The 12,971-nt window shown below is 46.1% G+C and overlaps 1 protein-coding gene across 3 annotated transcripts in view; it reads right to left on the bottom strand.

The window, feature by feature from the left end:
- The window catches only part of GTF2I (general transcription factor IIi), a 151,085-nt gene that overhangs the window by 55,288 nt on the left and 82,826 nt on the right, over positions 1 to 12,971 (bottom strand). For all 3 annotated transcript variants that reach the window (XM_075336360.1, XM_075336362.1, XM_075336361.1), the window contains exon 16: positions 11,685 to 11,868. In XM_075336360.1, the coding sequence (XP_075192475.1) occupies positions 11,685 to 11,868 (184 nt within the window). The remainder of the gene's footprint in view (positions 1 to 11,684; positions 11,869 to 12,971) is intronic.

The following is a 12,971-nucleotide window of genomic DNA, read 5'->3' as shown; positions in this document are numbered from 1 at the left end:
GTTCGAAGTCAGAGTGGACTTGAACAGAATGACAAGCCACCCGAATAGGTTAGAGTGGCGAGAGTAAGCGAAGTACTCTGCTAAGAGTCTGCACTGGATGAAGCCCCGAGAAGAAGGCCGTCCAGGGCAAACGATCACTGCCAATCCCTAGGGGTGCAGGACCTTAATCACAGCAGCCCCAATGAGAATACTCGAGGGGCCGTGGCTAACCCCAAGGGAAGAGCCACGAATTGGACCACTCCGATGGCAAAACGTAGTCAACGCTGGTGTGAAACTGCGATTGACCCCTGCCGAAAAGCATCCCTGATGCCGATGGCTGCTAGGGAATCTCCTTGGGTTCTTGATTGATCCGGTGAAAAAAAACACACGGAACAAGACCGAGGCTCCATGTGAAAATGCCACACCTGACCATGCTGAAAAAGCTAAAGATCTAGGTCGGAAGGCACCGCCCTCTTCGGGGACTAGAAATAGATTTGAACAAAAATCTCAGAACCGTTCCCAGTCGAGAACCGGTACAATTACTCCATTGGACTGCAAGAAATGCCACGGCCTGTGAGAAGGCGGCGGCCTTGGAGCCGGGAGGTGACAGAAAAAAATCTGTTTGGCGGGTGGACAGAAATCCATCCTGTAGCCATGGGAGATATGATCCCGCCCCCACTGAACGGAGACGTGGTAGAACCATACGTCGCCAAGTGGAGAGAGCCTGCCACCGACCAAGGAGGTGGTTGGCGTGGCTAGATAGCTCGGAGGAAGCTGACTCCGTGGTAGCATCTCCTGCGGTCTTTTGAAGACGCAGCTTCAAGCTATTTGGTTCTATGAACCAAGGCCGAGCTAGAGGACGATCAGATGGAGGAACGCCACCAAAACCTCAACTGATTCCTGTCCTGGACAGGTTCCCTGGTTTAGGTTTGTGGCAAGGAAGAACTCTCCCCGCCAAGAGCTTCCTGAATTTCATCCAGTTGGTTCCGAAGAGACTGGTCCCACCAAAGGGGAGCCCAGCAAGGAACCCCTATAGAGGCATCTGCTTTCCATTACCGAAGCCACAGGAGCCTGCGGATAGCGAGGAAAGTAGCCAAGACCACCGCCGTGCGGTGTCCAGCATGGCAGACCTGGCATAGGATGAAAAGACTGAAGTCTGGAAGTTCAGGCAACCGTTTTGGGCATAGAGTCCCTGTGAGGGAATGCATCTCCTCCAGACAAGCAGAGAAGGTACAAAAGAACCGCACTGCCGTAAAGCTGAGGAGAACGAAGCTGCTGCCGCCCCAATACCGACTTGGCCCAAGGACAACCGGGCGGACCGCAAAACCTTAAGTGAGGAGCTATCAGCCACTGACATAACGGTCCGGGCTGAGCCACCTGAGGTGACTGAGCCCACTTCTTGACCACCATTGGTGGACAGGGGAAACACAGTCCTCAGAATCACGCTTCATGGGAAGCGACTGTCAGAGCGGACCCTGGGCTTGGTCACAGGAGCCTGAAAACTGGAGTGGTTAAGGAACACACTTTGTGTTCTCCTAGGTAAGGTAACTCCGGCGGATTGGGGTCCAGTACAAAATTAATGTACCGTGGGAGCCCTATAGAGGTGCCGTCAGCCACTGATACAACTATCCGGGCTGAAAGTCTGGACACTGGAGGGGCCACGTTTGGCGAATGAGTACACTCCTTGACCACCTCTGATGGGAGGGGGAAACAGGCCGCAGAACCCCGCTTTGGGGTCTGCAGGACAGGCTGTGAGCTTGGACGCAGCAGGCTGAAAACTGGAGTGGTTAAAGAACACACTCCTCGTCCTGTTAAAGGTATACTGATGCCTTTCTGCCAGCGGGGAATACTCCCCTGATACGGGCAGATGGAGGTCCAGTACAAGTATAATGGACGCAATCCAATCATTTGGCTCTGCGTCACGTACGGACGGATCAATGTACATAAAGTAGCGTCCGAGCCCCTGGTAGAGACATCCTCCTCGTCCAGTGAGTCAGCTCGTAATCGGAGCTGCGGGACGGGGAAGGACAGGGGACCCTGCGTCTCCCTGTCAGGAGGACGGGGTCTGAGCCCAGAAGGAGAGTCCTTTGTGAGCTTTATTGAGCGAGCTGAAGCAGAAAACGCCCTGAGAGGGGAGCTGCATGCTCAGCAGATGCCAGGACAGCCGACCCCTGGAAATAGGATTCCCTCAGGGGTCAGCCACCGAAACCGGAGCAGATGGAGGGGCTACTAATTAGCAATCATTCGGCTCTGCCTCCAAGCTGAGGGGCCACCATGGTTATGAGCTCGGTACAGCCGTACGAGACTACCTGCAGTGCATAATAAAAACAACCTGCAGCCCTGCTCTGTGAGACATGCTGCAGAGGTGGGGGCTCTGTCAAGACTGGCCCCCAGCATATATAAACCGATAAAACAAGCAGCTGCACAACCGGAGGTTGTGGCTGCCAATCGTTTAAACAGACATGTCTGTGCCCCCTGGTCCCTCAGCCCAGGTCCCCACTTGTCACACTGTGGAATCTCTGTGCCCATGCAGGCACAGAGAACGCTGAGAACATGGCGACCGGAGCGAGGAGAGGGGGCGGGGCCTACTCTGAGAGCGGCAAAAGGATTCTGTCAGTGAGGTAGCCAGGGGAGGGAATCTTTCCTCAATGAGGAGTGTCCCTTCGCTTGTGCTGCACAGCCGCTGGGCGGAGCTACACTGCCTCTCTGCATGACTGACATGCAGAGACAGTGGAAACCGAAACTAGGCCCCAGGCGAAGCCGGGGCCTAGAGTAAAACATGCGGCCGACGTGCAGGCACCATCGGCGCGGTTCTCCAGTGAAAACTGGAGAACCGGCCGGAAATGTTAACACCAAACATAAAACACATTCCCCCAATAAATAAACATAAAGGACCCTTGGAAAGACCACTTTCTGTGGTAATAACGTCTCATATACTTAGCTTGTGAGACGCAGGTTGCCAGGGTCCTGGGGGGTGATAGCTCCGTCCAGCAGGGTCCTGCAAAAGGGCTGCGGATGGAGACCGGTCTCCTGCAAAGCAGTGAGAACCGTGTTGGCTCCCACTTCAAGCCAGAGCCCTAGCATGGGATGGTGAAGGAGCGCGGCATGAAAGGGATACAGCCCTGAAATCAACCTTAACAGCAGCCCCGCAGTGGGGTGTGAAGGGACATGCCGGGAGTCCAGACTGGACCCGCTTTTCTTCCAAATCTTTGTCCAAAAGGAAAAATCAAAAATCAAAATCAGAGAATGCATGTGTGTGTGATCCTCCTGAAACACAAAGCATGAAACTGGCTAGGACTGGCTAGCAGGGGGTGTATATGCTAGGAGGGAGGAGCTACACGTTTTGAGTGTAGTAACTTTGTGTGTCCTCCGGAGGCAGTAGCTATACACCCATGGTCTGGGTCTCCCATAGGAACGATAAAGAAAGAAATGGAATCAGTAATTAAACATATATTACACTGGTCTACAAAAAAAAATAATTTCTGGCATGGACTTTAAGAACAGTTTTAGACTAATTTGAGGGTGCTGAATTCAAATCTGATCTTATAATTTCTCTATCACATCATGTTTTTGCGCTATAAGTATATATCCCATTTTCATGAATTCCATGAAAAATATAAGTAGTGTATCAAAAGTGCCGGTTTAGACGGTTCACTAAGGTAAATTTAGTTTTCATTTAGTCTCCTAATAAATGTGAGAATATCTTTGTTTTCTTTGAACATGCATAATTCCCATTTGTTATGATAAGAAAGTAAACAAAGTTTTAAATGTACACAACAGTCGTGTGCAGGTACTGTTTTATTTATTGACATTTTCAATGAATTTTGATATTTATTGTTTTTATTCTGCTGTTTTTCTGTTTTTTGTTTGTGAATCAATACCTAAGGTGTGGGGGGGGCAGAAATTCAATGAACAACTCAGGTAGCTAACAACTTTTATCTTGTATTTCTCTGCAGGATGTTTTGCTGATCTAACAATGGCTTCTACGTCTCGCAGAAGACAGTGCTCACATGATCCAATTATTTTTTGTTACATCTGTGGAAACTTTACTGTGACGACTCAGAGGCGCAACCTTACTGACTTTGTTAAGAGGGTGTATTTTGCGTACTTCAAAGTAAACCTTGGAGACCAAGACAAGCATTGGTCCACTACAAAGAGCAATCCGATTAATTCCCAACATCCACACCTTTAGGCCTATCACCTCACTGCCCTGATCTAATCTAGTCCCTTTCTGCCTTTCATAAAATTTACTTCCAATTCTTGTCCCCTGTACCTGTATAATTTCTGGCCGATGATGGGTTCATGCAGCCGGTTTTGAATACCCTATTAAATCGATGGCTGGACCATATATGACAAGCTTTACTCCCCCTCATTTACCTTTTGTGCCTTCCCTATTTCCTCATAGACTGTAAGCTTACGAACAGGGCCCTCACTTCTCCTGGTATCTTAATTTTGTGATTTTTTATTGTCTCATAGTCTCTGTACATGTCCTCTCTGAATTGTAAAGTGCTGCAGAATATGTTGGCGCTATAGAAATAAAACTTATTATTATTATTATCCTCACAAAGTGTGCAAAACCTGTATTGAGAGCTGTTGAGATCAAGGTTTCAAGGAAAGAATGCTAAACTTCAGTTTGGAGTTCCTATGGTTTGGAGAGAACCAAGCAATCATTTAGAAGACTGCTATTTCTGCCTTGTCGATGTTTCAATAAGAAAAACAAGCAATATTTGCAATACCCGAGTATCCCTTCAGCTATTTGACCAGTTGGCCGTAGTGAAGACATACCTGTTCCAAAATATACTGCGCTTCCAGAAAACGTTGACACAGATCTCTCCTCACATAGTTATACTGATGAAAAAGACAGTCCAGATATTTTTCAGCCATGTGATGAAGATTGTGACAAACCAATTCTGTTTACTCAGTATGCTTTGAATGATCTGGTTAGAGATCTTTATCTACCAAAAGAGTCTGCTGAACTATTGGCTTGAAGACTACAAGAGAATCGAATGTTGAAACCCGGTACAAGTGTCTCATTTTATCGTAACAGGGAAGCAGAACTGCGTAAGTACTTCCATTCAGATGGCCAGATTGTCTATTGTACTGATGTTGAAGGGTTACTTCTCTATATGATTCAAGGGATGGAGGCTTTTTATTGATAGTTCCAAAAGAAGTTTAAAATGTATTCTGTTATACAATGGAAATAAGTATGGCTCTGTACCAATAGGTCATTCTGTAAAACTTAAAGAAGAATATAAAAACATCAAGATTGTTCTAGAGAGGTTACAATATAATGTTCATGGGTGGTTAATTTGTGTTGATTTGAAAATGGTTAACTTTCTTTTGGGTCTGCAAGGAGGGTACACAAAACACCCTTGTTTTCTGTGCTACTGGGACAGTAGAGCTACAGCAGAGCATTGGGTGAAAACTGAATGGCCTCAGCGACAGAGTTTGGCATCTGGCGATAAGAATGTCACCCATGATCCTCTAGTGAATAGGAAGAACATTTTCTTTCCTACCTTGCGCATAAAACCTGGCTTGATGAAGCAGTTCGTCAAAGCTCTCAATCACAGTGGAGAATGCTTTAACTATATATTTTCAACTTTTCCTGGTCTTAAGCCCGCTACACACGCTTCAATATATCTCACAATCCGTCGTTGGGGTCAAGTTGTAAGTGACGCACATCCGGCATCGTTTGTGAGGTATCTGCGTGTGACATCTACGTGCGATCAGGATTGAACGCAAAAACGTTGATCGCAAACACATCGTATCTTTGTCTAGAATTGAGCGTTTTGTTGCACGAACCTAGTGAATTGTAACGTGTGACATCCCTCATACGATTTTGGTGTCTGATGCTATGTGCGCAGGTGTGCGCTCTGCACCGCAGCTTAAAAAAAGTCCGCTTCAGAGCGCAGCTGAAAAGCTGCGTTCTGAAGCGCCTCACAATGTCTGTCATTCACTAATCTCTGTCAGTCGGTCACTATCTCTGTCCCTCACTCTCTGTCCATGTCAGTCTATCCCCCTCTCTCATATACTCACCGATCCCCGATCCCCGGCGCTGCACGGCGTTCACACTGCTCCGGCGGCTTTTACTGTTTTGAAAAAGCCGGCCGCCCATTAAACAATCTCGTATTCCCTGCTATCCCCGCCCACCGGCGCCTATGATTGGTTACAGTGAGACACGCCCCCACGCTGAGTGACAGGTGTCACACTGCACCCAATCACAGCAGCCGGTGGGCGTGTCTATACTGTGTAGTGAAATAAATAATTAAATAATTTAAAAAAACGGCGTGCGGTCCCCCCCAATTTTAAAACCAGCCAGATAAAGCCATACGGCTGAAGGCTGGTATTCTCAGGATGGGGAGCTCCACGTTATGGGGAGCCCCCCAGCCTAACAATATCAGCCAACAGCCGCCCAGAATTGCCGCATACATTAGATGCAACAGTTCTGGGACTGTACCCGGCTCTTCCTGATTTGCCCTGGTGCGTTGGCAAATCGGGGTAATAAGGAGTTATTGGCAGCCCATAGCTGACAATAAGTCCTAGATTAATCATGTCAGGCGTCCATGAGACACCCTCCATGATTAATCTGTAAGTTACAGTAAATAAACACACACACCCGAAAAAATACTTTATTAGAAATAAAAAACACAAACATATACCCTGGTTAACCACTTTAATCAGCCCAAAAAAGCCCTCCATGTCCGGCATAATCCAGGATGCTCCAGCGTCGCTTCCAGCGCTGCTGCATGGAGGTGACAGGAGCTGCAGAAGACACCGCCGCTCCGGTCAGCTTCACACAGCAACTGAAGACAGCCGCGCGATCAGCTGAGCTGTCACTGGATCCAGCGGTGGCCGCGGGTAACCTCAGTGACAGCTCAGCTGATCGCGCTACTCACCTCAGTTGCTGCGTGGAGGTGAGAGGAGCGGCGGTGAGTAGCGCGATCAGCTGAGCTGTCACTGAGGTTACCCGCGGCCATCGCTGGATCCAGTGACAGCGGGTAACCTCAGTGACAGCTCAGCCGATCGCGCGGCTGTCTTCAGTTGCTGTGTGGAAGTGACCGGAGCGGCTGTGTATTCTGCAGCTCCGGTCACCTCCATGCAGCAGCGCTGGAAGCGACGCTGGATCATCCTGGATTACGCCGGACATGGAGGGCTTTTTTGGGCTGATTAAAGTGGTTAACAAGGGTATATGTTTGTGTTTTTTATTTCTAATAAAGGATTTTTTTGGGTGTGTGTGTGTTTATTTACTGTAACTTACAGATTAATCATGGAGGGTGTCTCATAGACGCCTGACATGATTAATCTATGACTTATTGGCAGCTATGGGCTGCCAATAACTCCTTATTACCCCGATTTGCCAACGCACCAGGGCAAATCGGGAAGAGCCGGGTACAGTCCCAGAACTGTCGCATCTAATGTATGCAGCAATTCTGGGCGGCTGTTGGCTGATATTGTTAGGCTGGGGGGCTCCCCATAACGTGGAGCTCCCCATCCTGAGAATACCAGCCTTCAGCCGTATGGCTTTATCTGGCTGGTTTTAAAATTGGGGGGGACCGCACGCCGTTTTTTTAAATTATTTAATTATTTATTTCACTACACAGTATAGACACGCCCACCGGCTGCTGTGATTGGGTGCAGTGTGACACCTGTCACTCAGCGTGGGGGCGTGTCTCACTGTAACCAATCATAGGCGCCGGTGGGCGGGGAAAGCAGGGAATACGAGATTGTTTAATGGGCGGCCGGCTTTTTCAAAATAGTAAAAGCCGCCGGAGCAGTGTGAATGCCGTGCAGCGCCGGACATTGGGGATCGGTGAGTATACGAGAGAGGGCTGCTCAATTCAGTCACTCAGGAGTTTAGCGGTCACCGGTGAGTCCTTCAGGGGTGACCGCTAATCAGGACGCGACACAGACAGAAACCGCAGCATGACAATGAAGTCGGGTGAAGTTCACCCGAGTTCATTCTGACAGTGCGGCTCTGTCTGTGTCTGCTGTCATCTGCCATTCAGCTCTGCTGCATGCATGGCTGTCTGTGTCTGCTGTCAGCCGCCATGTAGCAGAGCTGAATGGCAGATGACATAGTTAAAACGCATCCCTACACATTACACACGCTTGTCAAGTCAATAAATAAAAAAAAAAAAAGGTGCCCAATGCATACGTCACAGAACACATGATCTAAAGGATCGCACACAAAATTGATCAATTTAACATAGACTACTAACGCTCGTGTGACAGCAAATGAACGACCTACGTGCAATCTCATTCAATCGCATATGCGACCTGGGCGTGTCACATCGCAAATGCGATTGTACAACTAATTGCAACGTGTAAACAAGGCTTTAGTGAAGAGAAGAAAAAGGCTGGAATATTTGATGGCCCTCAAATAAATAATAACACTTATGAGAGACCCAAATTTTATCACAATAATGAATGAGACAGAAGAAAGAGCTTAGAATGCATTTTGTAATGTGGTGCAGAATTTTTTAGGGAATAAGAAAGCAGACAACTATGAAGATATTGTGGAAGAGCTACTAATGAGTCTGCAAAATCCTGGATGTAGAATGAGTATCAAGATTCACTATTTACACAGCCATTTGGACTTTTTTCCAGAGAACCTTGGGGATGTGAGCGAGAAACAAGGGGAGCGTTTTCATCAGGACATTAAAACAACGGAAGAACGGTATCAAGGCCGGTGGGACTCACATATGATGGCTGACTATTGCTGGAGCTTGATGAGAGACAACCTAGAAGCTGTACATCACAGATCAGCCAAGAAAAAAAAGTTCAAATAACTGCCATTTGCCATTCATCTGTGTGCCATATATATGTGTTTTTATATTTTGTAGTTGAATTCTGTAAGTATATTTGATATTTTGATATTTAAGTATATTTTGATGTTTTAGACTTTGTAATCTTTGTTATTCCTTGATTAAAAATAAACAAAATGTAGTACCTAAAATCATGTGTTTTTATCATAAAACATTTGATATGAGTAATTTTCATCAAAAATTTAAAATATCTCGAAATCCTGATGTGATAGCCAAAAACGGAGTACATATTCGTAATGAGCAAGCAACACTGACTTAAAATATTTTTTAAAACCTTTTGCCAGAAAAATTGCGTTGACCAGTGTTATTCATATTTAGAATACTTCATTTGCAAAGCTTAATTTCAAGAGAAATACTTTAAGCTTTATTATCCTTTTAATATAAATGTCTGTATTAAATATCATACAAAATTACAAGATACCCATATACCAATAACTGGATTACTCTTTGCTTTAAAGGGATTGTCCACCACTAGGATGGCGCCTTGTGAAATAAAAATACGCTATGATCACTTCCCTTACTGGCACCCTTCCAGAGATGTGGATATGGCCATAATGCAGATAAGCATAGTTTTAGGTGTGTCTATGCCCTAAAATCCACCAGACTAGATGGCTTTCAGCTGAACACACAATTGCTTGGTTGAGAACTATCTTGGCCGGTTCTCCCATACACAGAAGTGCCTTGTGGGCTGAATGCTCATTTGTTCACGATGAGTGAACCGCTACCAAACATGTCTGGTGGCTTATTGCAGGGAGAATAAAAGCATCAGCATTTTTAAATTCCTCGACAATCAATTGACTGGGGCTCTCCTACATAATCGACTGTAGGGTGAACCTGTGGTTTTAGGCAGATTCAGCCAACATTAGGCTAATGTGTATAGAGGGCTTCAGATGTGTGATCATGGTCATTAGGTTTAGATCACAGCAGAAGATAGCATTTTTGTATATTGTGTAGGCAGTACTCATGGGCGGACTCGCAGATAACCGAGACTGGCGGACCTAACAGGATTAAAAAAAATCCAGTATCCGGCCCGGAATTGATCCTGGTTATAAATCTATGGGGACCAGAATCTGGTGAGTAAAAATGGTGGTAGAAGAGATAGGAGAATAGGTGCAAGCTCTTCATACTTACCGAGTCTACGGCGCGGCTATAACTGCTCCCTCAGCCGCTCATTCACTTCCGGGGCCGCTCATTTACTTTAATGCATATGCACTGCTTTCTCATTCATGATAAAGTCTGACAGCTGGAGGTTGGTATTCTCCGGCTGGGGAGACCCATGGTTATTGAGCCCCCGAAGCCTAACAGTAACACCTTGCAGCCTTCCAAGATTGCCGCATGCATTAAATATGACAATCCCGGCACTTTACCCGGCTGTCCTGTGATCACAGGTGGAGGCCTGTGGGAACCTCCAGCTGTGCCAGCAACTAACCTGAGTGATGTCACCGCTGATCGCTTGGCTCACTTAGTCTCTGCCTGAAGCTCCCAGCGGACAGTCATGTTCTATGGTGCTTACTTAGAGATTAGTAATGTGAGGGGGTCTCATAGATTCCCCAAATTACTAATCTAGGGCTTAGTGGTAGTTGTGGGCTGCCATTAAACCCTTATTAACTAGATTGCCACCACACTAGGGCAATCGGAAAAGCCGTGTAATGTGCCGGGATTGTCACATCTAATGAATGCGGCAATTCTGGGTGGCTGCTGGCTGCTATTTTTAGGTTGGGGGCCTCAGCCAGCCCCCTGCTGTCGGGCTTTATCATGGCTGGGAATCAAAATTGGGTGGGACTGCACATCATTTTTTAACATTATTTAGTTAAATAATTAAAAAAGAAAAAGAAAAAAAAAGCCGGATGCGGTTCCTCGTATTTTGATACACAGCCAAGATAAACACACTGCTGGGAGCTGCAGCCTGTAGCCATGCACCTATCATGGCTGGTATCATAATATGGGGGACCCTACATCAAATATTTTATTTATTTATTTTTACTATACAATAAAATCAGGGCCGTATTTACCATTAGGCACCCATGGTCCGGTGACTGGGGCGCCACGTTGCGGGGGGGGCGGCACCTTCTAGCTGCAAAAAAAAAATTAAAAATTTTTTTTAATTTTTTTTACATCCTCCTCCCCCTCCGTTAGACAGTCTATTAAATCCGCTGTGTCTTCGGAGGGGGGGGTGGGGGTGGGGTGAGACGTGCACCTCCATCTATCTGTATCTGCGTCTTTAAGACGTGCATACAAATAGACTGCGGGCCCCGGGCACAGGGAGCTGATTGACCTCGGAAGTGCCGGCGCCTGCACTTCCGGGGTCAGAGGCGCGCCAATCAGCTCCGTGCTGTGGCGGCCAAAACTGTAGATGCCGCGGAGAATATAATCCCACAGACCGGAAACATCAGACACGCTGTCTCTCAGTGTGGGGGCGCATCTGTCTGTAACCAATCACAGACGCCAGTGGGTAGGGAAAGCAGTGCATATGCATGAGGCTAATAAGCGGCCCCAGAAGTGAATGAGCGGCTGTGGGAGCAGATAGAGCCATGCTGGAACCTTGGTAAGTATGAAGTGCTTGCTTCATTCTTATATTCTTTTTTTATTTCCTGAGATGCTGGATCCGGATCAATGCCCAGAATTCCCTGAGAATTCCGGACCAGGGCCCGGCACTCGGGTATGTCTGAAACCGCACAGATCCGGACTTTACAGTCCACGTGTGCCCATCACTAGTAGGCAGTACTGATGTACATAGCTATTACTGTATACAGCTCAATCTCACAAATATTCTGAATTACTTTTGAGACCATATTCAAGCCCAATTTACTCGCCATATGTGTGAAAAGTGAAATGAATTGTTTAATCAACTTTAATCAATACAGTAAATATATCACTTACCTTTTAATTACAAATTTGATTCGGCTGCCAACCTGAATAATCTTCTCAAGTCTAGGAATGCCATACCAGGATGGACTTCTAAAGGGGATATTATCTGGCAGCCCCTCCACACATAAATCCATAGGATTTGCTTCAAACTTTTGGTAAGGTACAGGCATCGGCTCTGCTTTTCCCAAAGCTTCAGCTAAAGCAGTAAGAACATATTGTAAAATGTCACTATATCTAGTTCTAGGCAGTATTATGTTACCTCAGGCTTTATTTATGTCAGTACTAGCAAATCTGATAAAATTTCACATCCCAGATGGATGTAAGAAAGATATCTGAAAGAATTCCTCAGTACAAACATCAACACTTACTTGACCATTTTAACCTTTATTCTGTCTAACCAACCCCATCCCCAGCCATTCCTGACATGTAACGCAAACAACCATGAGATATGGGGTTGAATCTTTCCATCGACCTATTTCAGAATAATAATGTTCCCTGTAACAGTGTAAAAATTGGACATGAATGGTTTGAGAAATGTGACAGAGTTCAATATGTAGACTTTGATTCTAAATCCCGAAATCTCAGTCTTATCAAATATCTGTGGGATGAGCTGCAAAAGCAAGACCAATCCATGTAGACCTCACCTTGCAACTTACAAGACTTCAACAGTCACCATTGTTTTAATTTTTTAATTTAATAAATCAATAGTACACATGAAAATATGCAACTTTGTAATACATTTAATCATACAAATTTGCTTCTTCTCTGCAAAAGTGATCAGGTAAAATCTGTATGCAGCAAAGATAGACTTTGCCATTACTGAGATAGGAGATCACAGTTAGTGCTGATAATATTCTATGAAAAGGGAGGCGGTAGAGGCAGAGCTCCTCCCTACCATCTATACCCAATCTATCAAAACAAGTTATCGTACAATCAAGGAAAAATGCAATTGCAAAGTTTTATAAAGAAACTAGCCGTAGTACCTGGCGTTGCCTGGGGTAGTAACTAAGTGTCTCTCTGTCTCTCTCCACTCTCCTTCTCTGTCTGTCTGTCTCTCTTTCTGTCTCCCTCGCTGTCTCCCTCTCTGTCTGTCTCCCTCTATGTCTGCCTGTCTGTCTCTCTGTCTGTCCCTCTTTCTGTCTCCCTCTCTGTCTCCCTCTATGTCTGCCTCTCTGTCAGTCCCTCTTTCTGTCTCCCTCTCTGTCTGTCTTCCGCTATGTCTGCCTGTCTATCTGTCTCTCTGTCTGTCTCCCTTTCTGTCTGCCTCACTCTCTGTCTGCCTCCCTCTTTGTCTCTCTC

Source organism: Anomaloglossus baeobatrachus, chromosome 2 (assembly GCF_048569485.1).
Source record: "Anomaloglossus baeobatrachus isolate aAnoBae1 chromosome 2, aAnoBae1.hap1, whole genome shotgun sequence".
Classification (NCBI taxonomy): Eukaryota; Metazoa; Chordata; class Amphibia; order Anura; family Aromobatidae; genus Anomaloglossus; species Anomaloglossus baeobatrachus.
The sequence above is the reverse complement of the archived record's forward strand: the minus strand, read 5'-3'. Positions and strand labels throughout refer to the sequence as shown.